This window comes from Bubalus kerabau, chromosome 15 (genome assembly GCF_029407905.1).
Source record: "Bubalus kerabau isolate K-KA32 ecotype Philippines breed swamp buffalo chromosome 15, PCC_UOA_SB_1v2, whole genome shotgun sequence".
In the NCBI taxonomy this organism is placed as follows: Eukaryota; Metazoa; Chordata; class Mammalia; order Artiodactyla; family Bovidae; genus Bubalus; species Bubalus kerabau.
The window spans coordinates 83,668,436-83,692,697 of NC_073638.1; the positions used below are offsets into that span (position 1 = coordinate 83,668,436).

The window sequence follows — 24,262 nt, forward strand, 5'->3', positions numbered from 1 at the left end:
CAATGAACATTGGGGTGCATGTATATTTTTTAAATTTTTGTTTTCTCAGGATATATGTCCAGGAGTGGGATTGATGGATCATATGGTAGAGCATGTCACTGGATCATCAGTCACTAAATTTGTGGTAATTTGTTACAACAATAATAGGAAACTAATACAGCATGTATCTAAAATCTTATTGAAAATATGAAGTTATGCTATACAATTCGACTTAACCAAGTTTCTGTGATAAAAAGCTAGTCAGAAAACCAAACTTTCACTGATGGCCACATAATTGAATTCAGTATAGTACCTCAAGGCACTTTTAAGGGTACCCAAGACCAAAAGCAATGATGCTGAAGCATTTTGAAAGATCCGTTGGGAAACTTTGTAGGAAGAAGAGAAGAACACCAGAGAAGAGACTTCCAAGGAGACATTTTATTTTCAAATTAGAAGCATGAAAAAGCAAAATTCTTCCCCGAAAGAAGTCTTCTTCAAAGAATAAAATGGGATATGTTAGCACTAATGACTGACACTGGGTAATTTCAGCTCTGAGACATTTCTCACCGTAAAGGAAAAGCATGACAGCAAGGAGCCAAGCTTCTAATGTTTTGCAATATACAAGAGAAAGAAGACAAAACTATTATAGCAGTGTGGCCTGAGCAGGGCCTGAGCCCCAGATAAGTGGATGGCTTTGTTGCTCGTGTACAGTACCATGTTTGTTTGCACTGATGTTTTTTCCCTGATAAGAAACACTTGAAATGGACAATAGCACCATCAGCAGTATCTCTTAGGGGTGCATTTCCACTGATGCCAGCCACAAAGAGCATTCTTGAAACCAAAACTGAGCAATATCTGTTGAGATTTTTCTTTATCTTCTGCCACATGCAGATAAAATGGTATTTTTTTGGAAAAAAAATATGCTATACTCTGGCAACCTATTTGCGACATGTGGCCTTGGCCTCGGTATTTGGGGAAAGTGTAACCCATTCTTATCTCACAGGACTGTTCTGTCAGAAACCAAGAGATTGGTTTCCCTTCTGAATTCAGAACACCAAATCCTGTAAAATTCTGGAGACAGCGTTCAACATATTTCAAGCTCTTCTCGTTTTTTCCCAATTCCCATTGCTCATTCACAAGCCTTGCATGCGAGACATCCAAGACGATGTTCTGAAAGGTTTCTTTCCTGTCAAGAAAAGAATATGAATGTATTCAGCCAACATTTAGAAAGCATCATGATGGCAGAAAATATGACACCCCCTTTCCTTAAGGATCCACAGCCCAGAGGAAGAAATAGATGTACACTCCACACACACACACAACTATTTATATGCCTGCTTCAAAATGTTCCCAAATAATTGAAAGTAAGAAAAATCCTCGGTCATTTATGATACATTTAATAGCAGAGAGTTGGCTAGATACAGTATAACGTATCTCAAAAAGTCCAACCAACCATCCCATCAAAGGAGAATAACAGTGTATGTTCCTAAAAGAGCAAGGACTATAAGCCGTGCAACCTTCCATGGGGCTGAATTTTCTTTAAAGTTTCTTGTATGAAAAATGTGGCATTGAGAGGTACAAGCTACGATGTATAAAAGGGATAGGCTACAAGGATATACAGTGCAAGGAAACATATTTATCATGTTGAGATGACTTTTAAATGAAATATAGCCTAAAAAATATTGAGCCTCTATACTGTACACCTGAAACTAATATAATGTAAATCAACTAAACTTCCATTTAAACATTTAGATTTCAAATTATACTTCACAAAATATCTAAATACACAAGACAATGTTTCTTCCAACAGATAGTTCAACAAAATGTACATCTCAGGGAGATGAGAGCCATGTTGATCTTATGGATTCATGTGTCCCAAAACCCATCACCACATACCACTAGAGAAGTACAAAAATGCAGTTTCAGGAGCAGAAACATAGGTAAAAAGGATATTGGATTTTTGTGTGTGTGTGTGGTAATAATCAGGATTTTAGCCCTGATTCTATTATTGGACAAGTTACCTGAGACTGCGTTTTCTCATCTGCAAAATCAGCATTACATCTTCTGTGGGAAGGAGTGGTTGGCACAGAAGGAAGATCTCAAAGAAGTTCTCCCCCTTCTCAAGGAGGAAGAGTTTCCAGGAACCTGTCAGTTTCAAAGTCACTTCACATTTGCCATTGGGTGGGATCACAAGGGCTCTCAACTGTCTACACATAGGTGAGGCTTTCTCTCTATCATCCTCAAACTGATTCTGGTCCTACTTCCTCAAAGGTCTCCAGCATCCTCACGTGCCTTCCTCTTGTGCTACAGTTAGACCCAGAGGGGTAAGATATCCAAATATATATTTGGGTTTAGAGGAAATAAAGAACTGCCTTAGGACAGGCACTTCATTCCAGATTTCCAGTTATAATGTCAAGTATTATTTAACCCACATCCACCATTTTTCTCCATGCAAACATTTCTTTTACGATTCTCATGGGAACACAGTTGAGCTAGAGCAGGGTTAAAATACTATTGACTCTCCTGTCTAAATCAATTCTACGTATTTAGTGTATATTTAGATTTTATTTATTTTTGATGTTACTATTATTATATTATATATTATTAAGCATAAATGGATATCAGTGGAAAATAATCATTTCCTTTTTCTCTGATTCCTTATCACACAGTTACCTTCTCCAGAGGCAACTAGTGATGTGACACATTTATGTAACTTTCCAGAGGCGTTGTTTGGAATGTCGGGTGTGCTCTACTGTGATGACGCACTGGCTACACGGTTCTGCCTGTCTTAGTTGTTGCTGATGTTGTTGCTTCACTGTATATTTTTGCTGTTGCTGTTGTTTCAGAATATACTTTTGGAGTTGTTTCCTTATTAGTTCACAGAAGGCTGCTTCATTCTTGTTAACGGCTGTATATTATCCCAGCATTTGGACTGTACCATAGTCCCTACTATCCGTGTCCCTACTGAAGGACGGGTTTTTTCATATGCTATGCTATCATATGTTCATACTTCATGCACACCATCCAATTTGGTAAAATCTTCCATTTAATGCACGTATTATTTTACCCAGGCATTTAAATTCTAGGAGTTCAGTTTTCAGTAATACTTATACAACTTGTGTGATGATCTATTTGTGAAGACATTTATTGCAGAATTTCTGTTATCAGGAAGAACTGGAGAGAAATCAAGTGTGTAAATACGGGCACACAGAATTGTACATCTCCCTCTTGTGGTCTATGCAGCTGTCAACATAAATGAAGGATGCCTGTATGACCTTACGTGAAAGCTGTGTATAACACACTGCTGAGTGAAAAGAGTAAACTGCAGTAGAGGCATGCATATGTTGTAGAGAAAAAACCAACAAAACAACTCATACATACAGAGTTCTAAAAGCAATGCTAAGAGTATCTACATGGGGACAGAAAGATTTTTGGAAATCCAAGTGAGTGAGCCTTCACTTTTTACTTTGTATATTTGTATCCTTTGCATAGGGCTTCCCTGGTGGATCAGTGGTAAAGAATTCTGCACTGCAAGAGATGCAGGTTTGATCCCTGGGTTGGGAAGATCCTTTGGAGAAGGAAATGGCAACCCACTCCAGTTTTCTTGCCCAGGAAACCCATGGACAGAGGAGCCTGGTGGGCTACAGTCCATTGGGATTGCAAAAGAGTCAAGTACAGCTTGGCAACTACACACACACACACACACACACACACACCCAGACTTTGCATAGTATGAAGCTTTTTTTTTTTTTTTTTTTTTTGTCAAAAAATGAAGTTTCAGTAAAAGTTTTTCAATTCCACCATGATGTCCAATATTCTTCCAGGAGCACTTTTGTGAGATCTAAGGAAGTTGATATGTGGAAAATAACCTACTCTAACAAAGTTCCTGCCCAAGCTCAGCAAACATTACTTAACACGGTTCCCTTTCTTACCTGTGCAGCTCTGAACACCATTATAATTTAGTCTCAGATCCTACATTTACAAGTCTGGCCCATAGGGCAACTGAACTAGTCTATCAGAAATTTCAGAAGCAAAAGGTAAAAATCTCACCTTTTATCTTCAAGCACTTTAGGAATTTTTAATAACTTCATCAAATCCATCTTGTCACCACTCGATGCCTCGAGTGTTGGTTTTTCAAACACAAAAAGCACGGTTCTCAGATAATCCACCTGCACTGATTTTGAAGCTGCAACTTTTTGTATTGCCTCGCCCAAGCTCTCTTGACATCCTGTGGAGAGGAGAAAAGCAAACATCATTCCCCCCCCTTTCATATCTACTATAAATTAAACGGGACATCTTTGGCTTTAATTTAGACCGGTCACCTTGAATCTGGAAGGCTTGTTCCCAGTTGATGACCTGCGGGCACGCTAGGACTTCCTCTAACTTGTCAGGAGCTTTGGTGAAGATGTGGTAAGTGTTGGTATAATAATCCAGGTCATCCTTCATCTCCTGACATAACAAACACCAATCATATTTACATAGTGATATCGTTCACAAAATGCTTTGCCTGTGTCCCGAGTGCTAGAGACTAATTTGCTGGATAGGCTATGTTGTTGTTGTGTGAGAGAGGTGCAGACATTTCCGTGGACTCCCTTGTAGAATAAGCCACGGGAAGGGGCTCCTTCCTGGTGGTGCCCTGGAGTCAACTGCCTTTGGGACGACGGGCAAGCAGTCCCAGTGTCTGAGATGGGAAGTGCAGCAGAAAGAGTGTGTGTTAAAGGCCTGAGAGTGGGGGCCTGAGGGGTGGAGGGCTGGGGTCCAGGCTCCTGGTCTGTGAGAAGGTGCCACCTCCGCTAATTCTGAAAGTGAATTCCCAGGTGGCGCTGGTAGCAAAGAACCCGCCTGCCAGTGCAGGAGACGTAAGAGATGCTGGTTCAATCCCTGGGTCAGGAAGATCCCCTGGAGGAGGGCACTGCACCCCACTCCAGTATTCTGCCCTGGAGAATGCCATGGAGAGGGGAGCCTGGTGGGCTACAGTCCACGGGGTCACACAGAGCAGGACACGACTGGGCCACTGACACTTTCGGGTTAGTTCTGACCCAGCCCTCTGGAGCTGGCACGGTGATCTGCGCTCGGTGTGCCCGTGAGAACAGAGCACTGATAGAAAATGTCCCCACGCTGAGCCATGGTGCCAGAGCGCACAGAAGCACCCAGGCACAGGGCCCGCTGTGCCCCCAGCCGCCTGTCTGCCCCCTGCTGCTGGCTTGCCCCCGGGGCCCGCTGCAGGCGACACTGTGTTCTAGCACCTCTGATGACTATCTATATGGATAAGGGGGACGGGCCTGTTAAAGTATTGCTACTCCGGGAAGGATGGGATTCGCGACTCATACTCCCCTGAAAGATGAAGACGCTCATATGAAACAAACATGGCGTCTACTGTTTCACAAATCTCTGACATCGTCATTTTTGTCAACTTCATCTTCTGTGTTAGGAAAGCAGCGGTCTTAGACCTCACACTCAGCACTGCTCGAAGTACTGTCGGATTGCGGTATGGAGTCACAGGGAAAGCAAAACACTTCCTGACCATTTGCAACCGCAGGCATCCAGGTTGAGGTGGATGCCTCTCATCCGAGTCTTGACAGGAGACAGCTGACTGAATGGAGTTCTAGAGCAACTTCCAGGTCCCGGACTATTGGCTCTGCGGTCTACTCCCGCGTGTCGTCTCACCATCCTGCCCTCTCCTCCAAGCAACCCTTCCCAAATCTGTATGAATCAGATGTGTCAAGATCCTTCCCCCTGCCCCCCGCCCTGCAGGCCCCTAGCTGCAGCCCCTCATCCCCGTCCTGAGGGTGAGTGGCCTGACCCTCAGGAGCCAGGGTCTCACCTCCTTCTGAGGCCGTATGACGACTGTCTGATACTCTGGCCAGGCGTCCACCAGCACCTCTAGGTTGAACGGGTTTTTATTTCTAATGTGGAAAAGGGTGCCATACACCTACAAGAGCGACAACAAAGCAGGAGAGGATGAAATTTTTCTTTGAGACAGGGTCTTGCCTGTGGCACAGGAAGTAAAAGAAGGAGTTAGAAGGACTTGATGGAGGACTTCCCTCATAGTCCAGGGGCTAAGACTCCCAGCCCCCAGTGCAGGGATCCCTGGTCAAGGGACTGGATCCCACCTGGCGCAGCTAGGGTCTCACATGCTGCAGCGAGAGATCCTATGCATGAGAGAGGCCCGGTGCAGCCACAGAAGCAAATAAACATTTTTTTAAAAGAAGGACTTGAAACGGCAGGACTGGTGGTTCCAGGATGGCACGTTGGACTATTCATCGAAAGACATACTGCAAAATGGTGCAGGGAGGATCCCCCAAAATCCAAGTTAATAGCAAACAAACTGGCTTCTCTAACATGTATTCATTCATTTTTTGAAAAATCCATACTATTGATATTTTTCCTATTTTAAATGTTAATACCACGCCATTTATTCAGCATCTATTATATATCAAATTTGTGTCAAATATGGAGAATTCAAAGGTGGATATGATATAGCCACCCCCTCCAAGTTAAATCTACAAGGGCAAAGAGATACAGTCTGATCTTAAAAAGGCATGTGTTCCAATAGGTCTGTACACATGGTCAGGTGGGGTCGAAAAAAGGCAAAGTCACTACTTGTCCAGAAGTGGTGGGAGACTTACAGAAAAACTAACATTTAAATTGGACCATGAAAAATAAATGAACCTGGTGAAGTAAAGAGAAGAGGAAGATCAGCAATTTCCGTTAGGAGAAGGAACGTGATTGGCGGCTTGAAGGTGCTGAGATTCAATCCCACCTGCTGAACTGTGAGGGGTCAGTGATCGTAACGCATAGCACATCTTCCATGTTGGGAAATGAAGAGACGTTTTAGATAAACGTTTGTATATCCAGTTAAGGAGTATGGGCTTTATGCTTTGGACATGAACCACCACTAGCATTTTAAAGCAAGGGAGTGATATGATCATATGTGTGTCAGATAGATACTCTGGTTATCAAGTTGCAGGTGACCAATAGCTTGGAACAGTTAAGGAAATCCACTAAACATAGCAGCAGAATTGGTTCAAAAGATATTGTAGGGTCTCTCCTGATGGTCTAGCGGCTCAGACCCTGAGCTCCCAATGTGGCAGGGAGTAGGCTCGACCCCTGGTCAGGGAACTAGACCCTGCATGCCGAAGCTAAGACCCAGTGCAGATAAATAAGCAAAAATAGATTTTAAAAAGATATTGTGCATATATGGCTGAGTCCCTGTGCTGTTCATCTGAAACGGCCATGATGCGGCTAATCAGCTATACCCCAGTACAAAATAAAAAGTTTTTTTAAAAGATACTGAAGAATCCCCAGGGAAGTAAAGGAGGTGATTGGATGTGGGTGTTAAGATAGTCCCAGGCAGAAGGAATCTTGGGCTTGCACCTCCATCTGCCCTGGAAAGTCCTGAGCCCAAGTCTATCTTCTTCATGCCTTAGTCATCTCTTCCCCCATCTCCCCCTACTCCCTTACCTTCAAGGACTCAGGGATGCTCTCTTCCAAGGATTCATACAAAATCTGAAGCTGCTGGGGTTCACGAAGCACAAACATCTTGTATAGCACCCAAGCCCCTTCCCTGGGGAAGACACTCTGAGGAAAGAAACACACCAACAAAAACACCTGGAGATCTGAGACAGGTATCCTGGAAGAGCAAGAAGGAGAAGTCCCCAAGGACAGCCACGCAGTGCTCGAGGTACAACACCGTACCCAAGGTTGTGCCCAAGTACCAACTGGCAAAACCCAGAAACTGGAACTGTATGTTAGCAACCTTGAAAACAGAGAAAACCTTGTATTCAATGATTCCACTTCTAGGAACTCATACCAAGGAGATAATAGCAGACGCCTGTAAGAATGTAAACATAAGAAAATTTACTATAGTATTATGACAGTGTAAATTTAGAAATGATCTGAAATCCATTATAGGAAATTGGTGAAGTTAATGATGGCATATCCAAATAATGGCTCACCAGGTAGCCGTTAAAATGATATCTTCAAAATGGATTTAATGACACAGGAAAATATCCATGTCATAAAATAAAGAAGAGATATGATATAATCCCAAATTAGTACTCACCTCAAATTCATTCTGAAACAATGTAGTATATAAGTAAGATACACTTATGAACATTCTTCAGTCTCATATACACAAATATCTGACTGCATACATAATTATATAATATATATGTATATTACATGTACTCGATCAAGGAATATAGGATACTTAAAGACATTTTACAAGAGTAGCCATATCTTCTAAAAATTAACAAATACAAGAAATTCCAAGCAATTTTGATGGCTTATAGGAGAGGTGGCAAATTTTTTTAAATCTTAACAATCCTGAAAAATCCAGCATCCTGTGTATGTGTGTATGTGTGCTCAGTCATGTCCAACTCTTTGTGACCCCATGGACTTCAGCGTGCCAGGCTCCTCTTTCCTGGAATTTTCCAGGCAAGAATACTTGAGCAAGTTGCTATTTCCTTCTCCAGGAGATCTTCCCAGCCCAGAGATGGAACCCATATCTCTTGCATCTCCTGCATTGGCAGGCAGATTCTTTACCACTAGTGCCACCTGGGAAGCCCCATATGTGTGCGGGAAAAAAAGTGAAAGTGTTAGTTGCTAAGTTGTGTCTGACTCTTTGTGACCCAATGGACGGTAGCTCCTCTGTCCATGGAATTCTCCAGGCAAGAAATACTGAAGTGGGTAGTCATTCCCTTCTCCAGGGGATCTTCCCGACCCAGGGATCAAATCCAGGTCTCCTGCACCGCAAGCAGACTCCACCGTCTGGGCCACCAGGGAAGCCCATACATGCGTATAGCAGAAGCAAAACAAATGGAAATGGAATGGTCAAGAACATGATCCCTGGAGTAGGCAGGTCACTTTACTTGAATGTCTCTGAGCTTCACTTTCTTTATCTATAAAATAGGCATAATAATAACTCCTTTGTAGGCTGTTTTAAGGATTATGTCGTCACAAAATGTATGTGATGTTTTGCGAAGTGATAGATGCTATGTGCGTGTGTGTGTGTGTGTAAGTGTGTGTGTGTGTGTGTGTGTGTGTGTGTGTGTATGAGGGAAAATTAGAAGATCTTCAAATTCAAGCAAGGGAAAATAGGATTTGAATGGCTTCTGATGTTCGTTAGCAAAAGTACAGACTGGGAATACACACAGGGATTCCCCAGTATTACTTAAGACCAGATTCAGATGAAAACCCTAACTTGGAAGGGTTATTTATTCACACAGGTGAGGTCAGCACCCAGAGACTAGAGGCAGAAGAGACAGATTGAAACAAACTAGGGTTAGATTTTCCAGGCTTAGAGCAGCAAAAAAGATAAATGGCTCCATTTTTATTTCAAGATTTTGAATCATTTTCACTATCATTATTTGGAATTCTCTATCAGGTAGATTCCCTATCTCTTCCTCTTTTGTTTGGTTTGGTGGGCATTTATCCTGTTCCTTTACCTGCTGGATATTCCTCTGTCTCTTCATCTTGTTTTTATTGCTGAGTTTGGGGTGGCCTTTCTGTATTCTGGCAGTTTGTGGAGTTCTCTTTATTATGGAGTTTCCTCGCTGTGGGTTGGGTTGTATTGGTGACTTGTCAAGATTTCTTGGTTAGGGAAGCTTGTGTTGGTGTTCTGATGGGTGGGGATGATTTCTTCTCTCTGGAGTGCAATGAAGTGTCTAGTAATGAGTTATGAGATGTCATTGGATTTGGAGTAACTGTCTGCAGCCTGTGTATTGAAGCTCAGGGCTGTGTTCCTGTGTTGCTGGGGAATTTGTGTGGTATGTCTTGCTCTGGAACTTGTTGGCCCTTGGGTGGTGCTTGGTTTCAGTGTAGGTATGGAGGCGTTTGATGAGCTCCTATCGATTGATGTTCCCTGGAGTCAGGTGTTCTATGATGTTCTCAGGATTTGGACTTAAGCCTCCTGCTTCTGATTTTCAGTATTATTTTTACAGTAGTCTCAAGACTTCTCCTTCTATACAGCACCACTGATAAAATATCTAGGTTAAAGATGAAAAGTTTCTCCACAGTGAGGGACACCCAGGGAGGTTCACAGAGTTACATGGAGAAGAGAAGAGGGAGGAGGGAGTTAGAGGTGACCCGAATGAGTTGAGGTGGAATCAAAAGAGGAGAGAGCAAGCTAGCCAGTAATCACTTCCTTATGTGTGCTCCACAGTCTGGGCTGCTCAGAGATGTTCATGGAGTTATACAGAGAAGAGAAGAGGGAGGAAGGAGACAGAGGTGGCCAGGAGGATAAAAGGAGGGAATGAAAAGGAGACAGATCCAGCCAGTAATCAGTTCCCTAAGTGTCCTCCACCGTCTGGAATACACAGAGATTCAGAGAGTTGGGTAGAGAAGAGAAGGGGGAGGGAGGAGACAGAGGCGACATAGTGGAGAGAAAGGAGAGTCCAAAGAGGGAAACAGCACTCAAGCCAGTAATCTCACTCCCAAGTAAAAATAGGTATTGAAGATTGGGTTCTTAAAGGTACAAAATTGATAACAAATATCAAAAAGCAAAGATTAAAATTCTAGAGTAGAGGTTGGATTTTCAAAAATACAATATTAAAGAAAAGAAGAAGCAGAAAAAAAAACGAAAGCCACAAAATTATTAAATATATATATATATATAAAGTTTGCTTTAAAAAATAGTCTTTTTTTGAAAAGTAATAGTAGGTTATAAAAACGAAAATTAAAGGAGTAATAGAGGACTTAAAAATTGAAAAAAAGTTAAAAGAAGAAGAAAAAAAAAGAAAAGAATGATTGTAAAAATAGTAAAAATATATCTAGGACTTTCTCTGATGTTGTTGTGGGCAGTGTGGGGTCAGTTCATTTTCCGACAGTTTCTTGGTCCGGCTTATATTTCTCAAGATCTATAGGCCCCTTCCTATGTAGTCGGTACTAACCACAGGGTTTTAATCTATTGCACCTGTCACTTCCAAGGCAGTTCCCTCGCTTTTAGCTTCTGTTTGCTGGTCTCTTCAGTGTCTGATTTCCGCCCTGACACAAGGGGGTGGTGGTGGACACTTTTTTAGGCTCACTTGTTCAGTCGCGCTGTGGGGAGGGAGGGACGCTGCAAACAAATAACACCGGCCTGTGCTTGTAGTGTCTCAGCCACACTGGGCCTGCCTGCGCTCACGGCACGTGCACCCTCCCTGCCCACACAGTTCAGGCTCTGGGCTGCTCCACCGGGAACTGTCCCAGGCCGGCCCTGGGCTGCATGCACCTCCCAGGTCTAAGCCGCTCAGGTTCAGGCACTCGGGTAGTCCCCAGCACTGTTTATAATAGCCAGGACATGGAAGCAACCCTGATGCCCATCAGCAGATGAATGGATAAGAAAGCTGTGGTACTTATACACGATGGAGTATTGCTCAGCCATTACAAAGAATACATTTGAATCAGTTCTAATGAGGTGGATGAAACTGGAGCCTATTATACAGAGTGAAGTAAGCCAGAAAGAAAAGCACCAATACAGTATACTAACGCATATATATGGAATTTAGAAAGATGGTAACGACAACCCTGTATGCGAGACAGCAAAAGAGACACAGATGTATAGAACAGTCTTTTGGACTCTGTGGGAGAGGGAGGGCGATATGATTTGGGAGATGATTTGGCATTAAAACATGTATAATGTCATATAAGAAACAAATCGCCAGTCCAGGTTTGACGCAGGATACGGGAAGCTTGGGGCTGGTGCACTGGGATAACCCAGAGGGATGGTATGGGGAGGGAGGTGCGAGGGGGGTTCAGGATGGGGAACACATGTACACCCGTGGCAGATGCATGTTGATGTATGGCAAAACCAATACAATATTGTAAAGTAAAAAAAATAATAATAAAATAATTAAAAATTAAAAAAATTAAAAAAAATAAAGAATCTGAATTAGAAAAAAAAAAGATAAGTGGCAAAGTAAATATTTGAGCATGAGATGATGACACTCGAAACTGAATTTGTGGGATCTAGGTGAGAGAAGGGGTTTCCCTGATGCCTCAGATGGTAAAGAACCCACCTGCATTGCAGGAGACCCGGGTTTGATCCCTGGATTGGGATGTTTTCCTGGAGAAGAGAAGGGAATGGCAACCCACGGCAGTATGCCTGCCCAGAGAATCTCCATGGACAGAGGAGCTTGGCCAGCTACCATCCACGAGGTTGCAAAGAGTTGGACACGACTGAGCAAAACTAACACTTGTACTTTCAGGAGAGAGAAAGAAAGAAGTAAAATAGGAAACAGGTCCAACAAAGTGGGAAAAGATGTAGAGTGTAGGATGAATTTACTTTATGAGGCTAAAAGAACAGCAGTGGCGATGGACAGGGGAATATATTCATAGAATAGAGTGTTGGAATGAGGAATTCGGCCGTCAGCGGTGAGGCTGTCGGGGGTAGGTCGGTTCTGGATAGATGGATGTAGGTTTCAGATCGACAGAGTGGGAGTCGGGAAGGGACTGGCAGCTACAGGTGCCATAGCCATCACCAGAATGCGGCTGGTGTTTGAGGGTCAAGTGCCGAATATATCAATAAACAGACCGAGGTCTGGCAGAAAGCAGCCTGAAAGAGTCAAGCTTCATCTTAGCCACGTGGCCCAGCACTCGAAGGAAGACGTTTGCTATGCAAGTAATACTTTCAAAGCATGGATTGAAGACCAGGGGTATGCGGACTCTCATCTTTACTCAGGATTCCTATGGGTGCCTGAAGGGTGGCAGGCAAAGGCATGGGCCGATCAGTAGTCTATAATTCAGGGAAAGGATCAGAGAAGCCTGACAGTTCAAAACACTGGCTTTGTACTCAAAATACTTTTATTCTCAAAGGACTTTCTAGCTCCAGGGACCTACAATTTCCTTGAGAAATTCATTCTCAGCCCTGGGACGCTGGTGAGTGCTCTTCCAAGGTTTGCAGGGGGGAAATGAACAAATACACATTCTCTAGAATCAGCCTTCCCTGGTGCCTCAGCTGATAAAGAATCTGCCTGCAAGGCAGGAGACCCCGGTTTGATTCCTGGGTTGGGAAGATCCCCTGGAGAAGGGATAGGCTACACACTCCAGTATTCTTGGGCTTCCCTGGTGGCTCAGCTGGTAAAGAATGTGGCAGACCCAGGTTCAATCCTTGGGTTGGGAAGACCCCCTGAAGAAGGGAAAGGCAACCCGCTCCAGTATTCTGGCCTGGAGAATTCCATGGTCTGTAAAATGAATGAACAAATACACATTCTTTAGAATAGGACCCTACTTTATTGAAAGGCTGAGAAGAGACAAGAGTTTGGCTGTCTAAAACAATTCTGCTTACCTGCAGTTTCTTTCTAGACGTGTGCAGAGCACCTTCTGCGGTTTCTCAGTGTGACAATGGAGAAATTTCTCTAAAGGCCACAAATTGTCTCACCCACAATAAATCTCACCTGATTCAGGTTGTTCCTGTTTAGCATAAAGCTCCAAGTTACGGACTCTTACTGAGCAAACCGGCGGTCCTGTTTACATGAATGAAGTCAGCGGCTTTGTGCACCAGAGGAAGACTGGGAACATGTTCCGTACTGAGCAAATTCTGCATTTATAAGTTTCCCACCACAGCTTCCACACTAGCGCTTGTAGCCAACTGGCTAATCCAAAGCAGTAATAATAAGGTAATTTGCAAAAATGACCTAGCTGCAGCAATATTCAAATACATCATTTGGGCAAACAAAAGATGGAAAATTTTGCTTCCTTGTGAAATACTCAGCCTCATAACTTTAAACTCTTGTGACCTCAGTGCCTCCAGAGATTGAGATTCCTTGCTTCCAATGCAGGTGGCACAGGTTTGATCCTTGGTCAGGGAACTAGGATCCCACAAGCCACATGGCATGGCCAAAGATAAATATATATATAATTTTAAAAGTGAAATTTTAAAAATTACTAAAAGAGTATGATCTATTTTAACATTTTGGAGACCCTGAAATAGGGGAAAGGGATATTAAGTCATCAAAATCTTACCCATTTTCTGGAATGTTGTGAACCAACTTGAGAAGTTTTAATCATTCAGAAAATGAGAAAGGTAAATGTTATTGTCACACAAACAAGGAAGATGATGTTGAAAGGCAACATCATCCCTGAGGTCACAAAGCTAGCCAGCATTAACGCCTCGAGCTGAAGCCAAAGGCCAGGATCTGTTATGAAACTATGATTTTTCAGTAAGCAATCCCTCACCCCTGGCTAGGTCATATCTCCTTACAAACCTACCTCATTCACTTCAGGCGACATATTAAAAACCATTAATGAGGATTTAGAACTTGCTGTCTACATGCTTGCTAAGGACTAGGCACCATTTCTTTCTTTTCCCTCTTGCCTATTTCAGTAATTCCATTTTTTGAATCAAAAATTGTTCACATAACCTATGAAAGAATTTTTACATATTTGCAATTTTGTGTGATTAACTTGTTAACAAAGTTGCTCATAGTTACACAATTTATTAATTCATCCCCTTTTAAAAATTGTCTACTTCATGCCAGGAAATGCATAATTTTTTATGTGGATAAGATCACACTGTGGATAGTGGAGGCTTGCATAGTTTTGAATATCACACTAAGTACTTTCAAAGAGATACAACCACATTTAAAGTCACCAGCAGTTCAAGATCCTCCAGTTGAAGAACTTTTGCTGAGAGTTCAGAGGTACAGAGTCTGCTGCCTGACCTGAACTCATGAACTGAGAATCTGGCTGCTCTCTTGAATCAGCAAGTGAAGTGAAGTCACTCAGTCATGTCTGACTCTTTGCTACCCCGTGGACTGTAGCCCACCAGGCTCCTCTGTCCATGGGATTTTCCAGTCAAGAATACTGGAGTGGGTTGCCATTTCAAGAGGAACTTCTTTAGAAATTCTGATAGAGAGCAGATTTATCAAGGGGTCTCCCAGCCCAAGTGTCCTACTGTCTTTTTAGAAGCTGGCAGAGAAGACTCTGGAGAAGGAAATGGAAACCCATTCCAGTGTTCTCTCCTGGAAAATGCCATGGACAGAGGAGCCTGGCAGGCTACCGTCCATGGGGTCACAAAGAGTCCGACACAACTTAGGGACTAAACCATCACTATCAGAGGAGACCCTGGTCCTTGAAAGACCATAAAAAAAAAACTGCCCTAAGGTTTGAAAGCAAGAGGAGCTCCAGGTGAATTCTCTAAGAAACCAGGAATTTACTGCCAGCCCAAAGCAGTGTGCAAACATGCCATCACCATCTCAAGGTGACCTTGAAGGAGTCCAGTCTAATGTATGTCAGGGTTGAGTGACCCTTTGACCTTTGAAAAGTGAAAAGAAAGTCAAAGTGAAGTCGCTGTGTCATGTCCAAGTCTTTGCAACCCCGTGAACTGTAGCCTACCAGGTTCCTCCGTCCATGGGATTCCCCAGGCAGGAGTACTGGAGTGGGTTGCCATTTCCTTCTCCAGGAGATCTTCCCAACTCCGGGATTGAACCTGGGTCTCCCACATTGTAGGCAGACACTTTACCGTCTGAGCCACCAGGGAAATCCACCTTTGATCTTTAAGTCCTTCTCTAGGAGATCTTGCAAAGTCAAGTCTCCTGGGGATCTTAGGGATTTTTATAGACGAGTGCTGACTGCCATTCAGATGTGCAGTCTTTCTTGAGGCAGCTGCTGCATCTCAGTGTCACACTGCCAAGGGTTAAGGCCAGCACATCAGTGTGAAAGCAGAGTCCCAGAGACCCCTGAGACACTGCAAGAGAATGTGGGGGGCGAGTCTGCAACCAGCCTTCCACAGCCACCCCACCTTGCAGTCCCTAAGCTCCAAGAGAGTTGGTGCCTCCCAGAGGTTCAGAGAAGCCTAGTTCACTGCCTTTCATCATGGTATAGGCATATTAAAGATGTGATATTAGGCATATTAAAAGTAAGACAGATAAAACAATTTTTTAATTATAGTAGCTTTATTATATAGCTTTAAATGTGTTGTTGTTGTTGTTCAGTCACTCAGTCATGTCTGACTTTTTGTGACCCCATGGACTGCAGCATGCCAGGCTTCCCTGTCCATCACCATCTCCCAGAGCTTGCTCAGGCTCATGTCCATTGAGTCAGTGATGCCATCCAACCATCTCATCCTCTATCATCCCCTTCTCCTCCCACCTTCAATCTTTCTCAGCATCAGGGTCTTTTCCAATGAGTCAGCTTTTTGCATCAGGTGGCCAAAAGTATTGGAGCTTCAGCATCAGTACTTCCCATGAATATTCAGGGATAATTTCCTCTGGGATTTAGTGGTTTGATCTCCTTGCTGTCCACCTGTACATTCCATATATTTATGCCTTTGGCAACAAAAAAGAGCAAGGGTTACTACCATGGAACACTTGTGAGTGTTTTGGCTCACAAGACCAGCACAGGACTTATGGAATGTTAATTCAGAGTGGACTCTTGACAGGTATACTTGATAGTGAATATTTTGTTTCAGTTCTGTCAGCATCCCTGTATATATCACCTCATTGGGAAGTCACACCAGAAGACCAAGTTTGGGACTCTTTGTGAAAGTGGGGCCAATCACATGAGACCCCCTTCCCACTATCCATTCATGATGGACCAGCAGAGCCCCCGAGCTTGGGGGGAGGTTCAGGCTAGACAGCCAGGAGGGGCCATGGATCAGAAGGGAGAGAGGTCACTGGAAATGCAGCCTGAGGTTGTGGTGCCTGTGAAAGCACAGCTCACTGCCACCCTCCAGACAGCCCACCTTTCCTCTAGAGACCAGGCTACCATAATCATTTCAAGAAGTTATCCTGTGACTAAAGAATTAATATAATGTGATGAGTGGATTTCCCTGGTGGCGCAGTCAGTAAAGAACCCACCTGAAATGCATGAGACCCAAATTCAATCTCTGTGTTGGGAAGATCCCCTGAAGAAGGGAACAGCAACCCACTCCCAGTATCCTTGCCTGGAGAATCCCATGGACAGAGGTGCCTGGTGGGCTACAGTCCATGGGGTCACGAAGAGTCAGACACAACTGAGTGACTTACACATAATGAATATCAGAACCACACTGGTCCCAGAAAGCCCGGAGGCAGTGATACATAAACCCTTTAGTTCCGATCCCCAGGCTAGATGCATCAGAAAAGGTGACTTGAAGTGTCTTCAGAATGACCACTCTTAGATGACAGATTGTCTTTTAAGGAAAAAGGCAGAGGGTTCTGGGTAGACCCTAGCCCTCTGCACCCTGTAAGCCTGGGCTAAGCTCCAGAGAGACTCCAGAGCTGATGGTGAAGGCTGCTACAAGGAAGAATACTTTGGCCAAGGGATCAGAGAACCTGGCAAGCTCAATAGCTCTGCAAATAGAAGGTGAGTCCAGCAGGAAGCTGCACTCCTGGCCAAGACCCCGAGACAGTGTGTGAAAGAAGTTCAGGGGGCCTGGAGGCAGATTAAAAGTAGCACTGGCACCAGAATTAGACAAGGAAGTACGGATCATGTGTTAGCCACTGCCTCACCTTCAATAAATCATCTTTAGAGCCTTAATTTCCTCACCTATAAAATAAGGGTGACTTGGGCTCTTGGGAGTACTAAAAAAGATGTTGCATATGAAGGTAGCTAACAAATAGGAGTGGCTTGATAAAAGCTGATTCTTACATGTTTCTAGAAGAAACTTTTAGCCATTTGTGATTCTCAATTTTAATTCTTGAGATGAAATCTCCAGGTGGTTCAGTGGTTTAAAAAATCCCCCTGCAGTGCAGGAGACATGGGAGATGTAGGTTCGATCCCTGGGTTGGGAAGATCCCCTGGAGGAAGGCATGGCAACTCACTCATTCTAGCCTGGAGAATCCTATGGACAGAGGAGCCTGGTGGGCTACAATGGGGTCACAAAGAATTGGACATGACTGAGGTGACTGAGCATGCACACAAGCATGCAATCTAAGGAAATAACTGGCTGTTACAAAGATGTGAAAGCAGGGAAGATTCATCACAGAAAGGTTAGGAAAAATAAAAAGTCAGAAAACCATTTAAATGCCCAACCATTAGAAAGTGGTTAAATAAGTTATGTTGTTCCCAGTAAGTGGTGTTAGCAAACCTGTCCCATGTCAAGAGAATGTGTCCACGAATGTTATTAAATGAAGGAAGCAGATTGCAAAATAGTATGGAGAGTGTATCAGTCTTGTAAAAATGTTGCCCATAGGAGTTTTACTTCTCATCAAGGACTCCCCTCTGGATCTTGTTCCGTGATTAACACATTGCCCCTCCCCCAAGATTAGGCAGTTGCCTACACATGACTGGACCCCATGTACACACACAGGTTCTGAGCACAGCTCAGCTCTACAGAAGAAATCTGAGGAGAAACCTCTCCCTCCCACTGAAGGACAGGGCCAACTCAACATGTGCGGAGCTCAGGACAAGAACATAAGTCCACATACCATACACTAAATATTCTGACTACAAAAACACCTGTTGTATCGGGGACTTTGTTCTTGTTGTTGTTGCTACATCATGTCCAACTCTTTTGCAACCCCACGGACTGTAGCCCACCAGGCTTTTCTGTCCATGGGATTCCCCAGGCAAGAATACTGGAGTGGGTTGTCATGCCCTCCTCCAGGGGATCTTCCTGACCCAAGGATCGAACCTGGGTCTCCTGCATTGGCAGGCAGATTCTTTACCGCTGAGCCACCCGAAAAGCCATATGGTCAATTAATCTATGACAAAAGAGGCAAGAATATACAAAAGGGAAATACACCCCTTCAATAAGTGGCATTGTGGAAACTGGACAGCTACATGCAAAAGAATCAAAGTGGACTACTTTCTCATCCATATTTAAAAAAACTCAAAATGGATCAAAGACTTAAACATAGGATGTGAAACCATAAAAATTCCTAGTGGAAAACATAAGCAGTATACTCTTTGACACTGGTCTCAACAATGCTTTTTGGGTATGTCTCCTCAGGCAAGAAAAACAAAATCAAAAATAAATAAATAGGACTATATCAAACTAAAAAGCTTTTGCACAGTAAAGGAAACTATCAATAAAATGTAAAAGCAGCCTGCTGAATGGGGAAAAATATTTTCTGATGATATATCTGATAAAGTGTTAACATCTGGAATATATAAAGAACTCATGCAACTCAACATCAAAAACACAAACATCAATATGAATCAGCCATGGATTTCACATTGATGGGTGGTTGGTAGAAACCAACATAATACTGTAAAACAATTATCCTTCAATTAAAAATAAATAAATTTTAAAAACTGATTTTTCTTTACACATATTACTGAAGTATAGTTGACTTACAATGTTTCGAGTGCTTAGCAAGGTGATTCATTATTTTTCAGATTATTTTCCATTGTAGGTTATCACAAGATGTGATTACAGGTCCCTGTGCTATACAGTGAACTTTTGCTGCTTGACAAACAATCTGATTTTAAAATGGGCAGAGGAAATAGATATTTTTCCAAAGAAAAATTACAGAGGGCTAGCAGATGAAATGGAGAAGGTGATGGCACCCTCACTCCAGTACTCTTGCCTGGAAAATCCCATGGATGGAGGAGCCTGGTGGGCTGCAGTCCATGGGGTCGCTAAGAGTCGGACACGACTGAGCGACTTCACTTTCACTTTTCACTTTCATGCATTAGAGAAGGAAATGGCAATCCACTCCAGTATTCTTGCCTGGAGAATCCCAGGGACGGGGAAGCCTGTTGGGCTGCCGTCTATGGGGTCACACAGAGTCGGACATGACTGAAGCAACTTAGCAGCAGCAGCAGCAGATAAAATGCTCAAAATCACAAATCATTAAGGAAATGCAAATCAAAATCACGATGAGATATCATCCTATACCTGTCAGAATGGCCGTCATCTAAGAGACAACAAATAAGAAAGAGTTGGCAAGCGTGTGGGAAAAAGTAAATCCTCATACATTTTTAGTAGAAATGTAAATTGGTATAGCCATTTGGGAAAATGGTATGAAGCTTCCTCAAAAATTTTAAAATGGAACTATCATACAATCCATCTATGCCACTAATGGGATTTTTCTGAGGAAAATAAAAATACTAAACCAAAAACATATATGCACTCCTATGCTTGTTGTAGCATTATTTACAATAGCCAAGATATGGATGAGATGGTTGGATGGCATCATCGACTCAATGGTCATGAGTTTGAGCAAGCTCTGGGAGATGGTGAAGGACAGGGAGACTTGTCGAGCTGCAGTCCATGGGGTTACAAAGAGTTGGACACGACTGAGCGACTGAACAACAACAATATATGGAAGCAACCTAAGTGTCTATCAATAGATGAACAGATAAAGAAAATGTGGCATATATATATATATATATATATATACACACACACACATATATATATATAAATCAGCCACAAAAAAAAAAAAGAGTGAATTCTCACCATTTGCAAAAGCATGGATGAACCAACAAGGTATCGTGCTAACTGGAATAAGTCAGAAAGAGAAAGACAAATATTGTATGATTTTACTTATTGTGAAATCTAAAAAACTAAATGAATGAACAAACATTAAAAAACAGAAACAGAATCATAGATACAGGGAACTCTGGTGGTTTGCCAGAGTTGGGAGATGGGTGGAGAATGAGTGAAATAGATGAGGGAGATTAAGAAGTACAAACTGCCAGTTGCAAAAATAAATAAATAAATAAATAATGAGTCCTAGTAATGAAATGTGCAGCATGGGAAATATAGTCAAAATGTAATAACTTTGTATGATGACAGATGGTAACTAGACTTGTTGCGGTGACCATTTTATAACTCAGAGAAATATCAAATAACTATTTTGTGCATACTGGAAAAGACCCTGATGCTGGGAAAGATTGAGGGAAGGAAGAGAAGGGGATGACAGAGGATGAGATGGCTGGATCACATCACCGACTCAATGGACATGAGTTTGAGCAAGCTCTGGGAGTTGGTGATGGACAGGGAGGCCTGGCATGCTGCAGTTCATGGGGTCGCAAAGAGTCGGACACGACTGAGCGACTGAATAGAAACAATCTTGTGCGTCTAACCAACATAGTATTGCCAATCAATTATACTTCAATTAAAAAGTAATAATAAAATAAAGCGAAACAATAAATAAATAGGAATACCCAGTGAGGTTAGAGGAAAACCAAGATAGTATATTGTTTTGAAAGCCAAATGAAAAAAAGTCATCCAAGGATGTTCATCATGTCAGAAGTTGTTAAGAGATTAAGATGAAATGCAAAAATGGATCATTGGATTTAAAAACATAGAGATCGAGGATGATCTTGACAAAAGACTTTCAGTGAAACCGTAGCAGTAAAACCCAATTAAATAAGATTCAGGAGAGGGATTGGGGAGAGTATGTGTAGACCACGTTTTCAGTGAATTTTTTTTCAAAGGGAACAAAAAAAAAAAAAACTGGGGAAGTAACTGGAAGAAAGAATGGGTACCAAGAGAAGGTTTTATTTTTTTACAACAGAAGAATACATCACATAACTATGTTGATAGGAATATCCAGTAGAGGAGAAAAAATGACGCAGAAGAAAGATGTGAAACTTCTTAAAGCAATACCTTTAGGTAGACAAAAGGGAGTAAAATATAACATTCAGGGAGGTGGACTGGCTTCAGACAACTGCATGGCTTGTTCATCAGTGGTAACCAGAGAAGGGACACTGGTGAATGAAAAGTTTAAAAGTAGTGATTTGTGGCAGAAGCAGTCGATGGTAGTTCTCTCCTGAGAGTTTAAATTTTTTTAGTGGGCTCATAAGTAAGGTCATTTCCCAAGAGGGACTAGGGGGAAGAGGTGTGGGTTTGAGGAGAAAGGAGTTATGAAACAGCTATCTAAGTAGGTATTAAATGAATGAATGAATGAATTAAAGAAGGGTAATATGATTGCCTGGCAGTCGTAAGAAATCACTTGAAGGTGTGTGGTCATGAATTCGAAATAAGACTATTCAGTGTGAACGTGTGGGTTCCCAGCCACATTCAGCTGTACAAGTCTAGGCTCAGGATGGGAGGTGAGTGGCCTCCCATCATGCTTGCAGTTTTGCCCATTGAGTGTGTAAATGGTGTGGAAAGGGGTGAAGTGATTGATGGCAGATGATGGGGAGTGATCATAACTCATGCTCACAAGCAGGGAGCAATGGGGTGTGAGAGTGGAAGTCGCTCAGTGGTGTCCGACTCTTTGCGACCCCATGGACTATAGTCCCTGGAATTCTATATAATCCCTGGAGTGGGTTGCCTTTTCCTTCTCCAGGGGATCTTCCCAACCCAGGGCTCAAACCCGGGTCTCCCGCATTGTAGACAGATGCTTTACCATCTGAGCCACCAGGGAATGGGTCTGGAGGGCCTGGCAGGGCTGCCATGATATTAGAGTCTGGGTTCTTTGAGGAATGAGCTGAAAAGCAGGTAGCTGCTAGAGAATGGAAAATACAAAGTCATAATTGTAGAGGGGTGTCCTTACTGGTAATGACAAGGTTTTGGATGTGACCACAAATAGGTAGTTGAAGGAAGATGGAGAAAAAAGATTATTGAAAAAAGATAGCTTCAAGAACCTGAGAGGCCAGCTGTTAGGTATATCCTTCACATATTTGTTGGAATCACCAAGAATTAAGACAGTGAATGTACCAGGGCAAGTGTCCATAAACCAGGACCCAAAATCCCTGAGAAATGAGGGGTAATACACTTGGGATGGGTACATGAGAGCAACAGAGAGGGTCATGGGTTATGTAAGCTGATTCCATGAGATTCAAAACTAGACAATTTTAGGGAATCACTAGAGAGGATGGTGAGAAAGCAACAACAGAGAACAGAAGGATGACTACCCCACCGCCTGACCAATGGTTGGAGGGCCATGGAAGAAAAATCACTTCCCATTTAAAGGGGCTAAAAGGGAAGCAATGCCCTCAGGGGACAGCTGGGAGCAAAAAGGGGACACAGGCTGTTCACAGAAGAGGTACGGGTTTTGGAGAGGCTACTGACAGTTGACTATGAATTACAGGAGCCTCAGTGGAAGGTGTTTTGGAGCTGGAGAAAGATGGGAGGGAGAGTGGAGCCTTACAGAGATTAGAACAGAGAGATGGGAAGCGTTCTGAGAGCCTGGACTCCTTGAAGTGACTAATACGAAAAAGTATGAAGGGTTTCATGAGATTAGTTTAGGTGTATTCAAGGCATATGGGCTTCCCTGGTGGCTCAGATGGTAAAGAACCCACCAGCAATGGAAACCCAGGTTCAATACCTGGGTCAGGAAGACCCTCTAGAGAAGGAAATGGCAACCCACTCCAGTATTCTTGCCTGGAGACTCCCATGGACAGAGGAGCCTGGAGGGCTACAGTCCATGGGATCACAAAGAGATGGACACGACTCAGTGACTAACACTGTGAATATGACTATTTTTGGTTTTTTTGTTGTTGTTGTCCTGTTTGGCACTTTTGTCTAAAATGTCTTCGAAGCAACGTCAAGTTTAGATGTAAGCTGAAGAGCTCTTATGAGCATATTCTTTTCAATTGTATTTACATGGGGAAGAGGGAAGAAAGGCTGAGAGACTTGGTTTCAAGTCTTGGTTTCTAGAGTTGAGACAGTTTCAAGTCCAAAGTGAAGGACAATGGCCCCAAACCCAGTTAACCTTGCCCAGAGCCATGGATTCAGACAGTAATCATGGAGTTTGGGGAAGCTCATTACAAGAAAAAAACTCCATGACTTATAGATATAAAAAATTGCTTGTTGAAGGATAGGCTGATTTTTTTAAGGACAAACACTACCATGGAATATTTTATGAAATACCTTTTCATATTTAACCAGTGGCTTGCTCACGGAATACACAGTCAAGAAAAATTTTTTAAACAGGGTGTTTTTTTTTTTCCTAATTATAAAAGTAATGCAAGATTATTGTCAAAAGTGGAAATTCAAAAAAGTATAAAACTAGCCTTAACTCTACCACCCTTCTGAAATACTATTAACATCTTTATATATCTATACAGATATATAATCATATCCAACTCAATTATGTTGAGTCTGTAATTCTATTTACTACTGTCTTCTTTTAACATTGTATCGTAGCAAGTTTCATTATCACTAAGAAGTATTTTTAGGGCTTTCCAGGTGGTGCTAGTGGTAAATAAAAAACCCACCTGCCAATGCCGGAGACAAAGACACCTGGGTTAGATCCCCTGGAGAGGGCATGGCAACGCACTCCAGTATTCTTGCCCGGAGAATCCCGTGGACAGAGGAGTGTGGCAGGCTACAGTCCATGGGGTTGCAAAGAGTCAAGTATAACTGAAGCAACTTAGCACGTGCACACACATACAGGAACTATTCTTAAGCCTAACTTTAAGGCCTGCATAATGAGCTATCTTATAATGTAAACATGCCATAATTTACTTAACCATTTAT

General features: G+C 42.7%; 1 protein-coding gene across 1 annotated transcript; it reads right to left on the reverse strand.

Annotated features, from left to right (window-relative positions):
- Positions 1-756: 756 nt before the first annotated feature.
- On the reverse strand, positions 757-7,521 carry LOC129628606 (glycine N-acyltransferase-like protein 2). Its single transcript, XM_055548054.1, has 5 exons — positions 7,444-7,521; positions 5,804-5,911; positions 4,302-4,428; positions 4,030-4,207; positions 757-1,165 (listed from the first exon to the last, which is right to left on the reverse strand). The coding sequence occupies exons 1-5, from the start codon at positions 7,519-7,521 to the stop codon at positions 757-759; spliced, it is 900 nt and encodes a 299-aa protein (XP_055404029.1).
- Positions 7,522-24,262: the final 16,741 nt, after the last annotated feature.

Excerpts from the sequence above, each read along its gene's own strand:
- LOC129628606 (XM_055548054.1), bottom strand. The coding sequence starts at position 7,521 with ATGTTTGTGCTTCGTGAACCCCAGCAGCTTCAGATTTTGTATGAATCC. Across the intron at positions 4,429-5,803 it reads TCATACGGCCTCAGAAGGAG|GAGATGAAGGATGACCTGGA; the intron begins GTGAGACCCTGG and ends TTGTTATGTCAG. Across the intron at positions 4,208-4,301 it reads ACAAGCCTTCCAGATTCAAG|GATGTCAAGAGAGCTTGGGC; the intron begins GTGACCGGTCTA and ends TCCTCTCCACAG.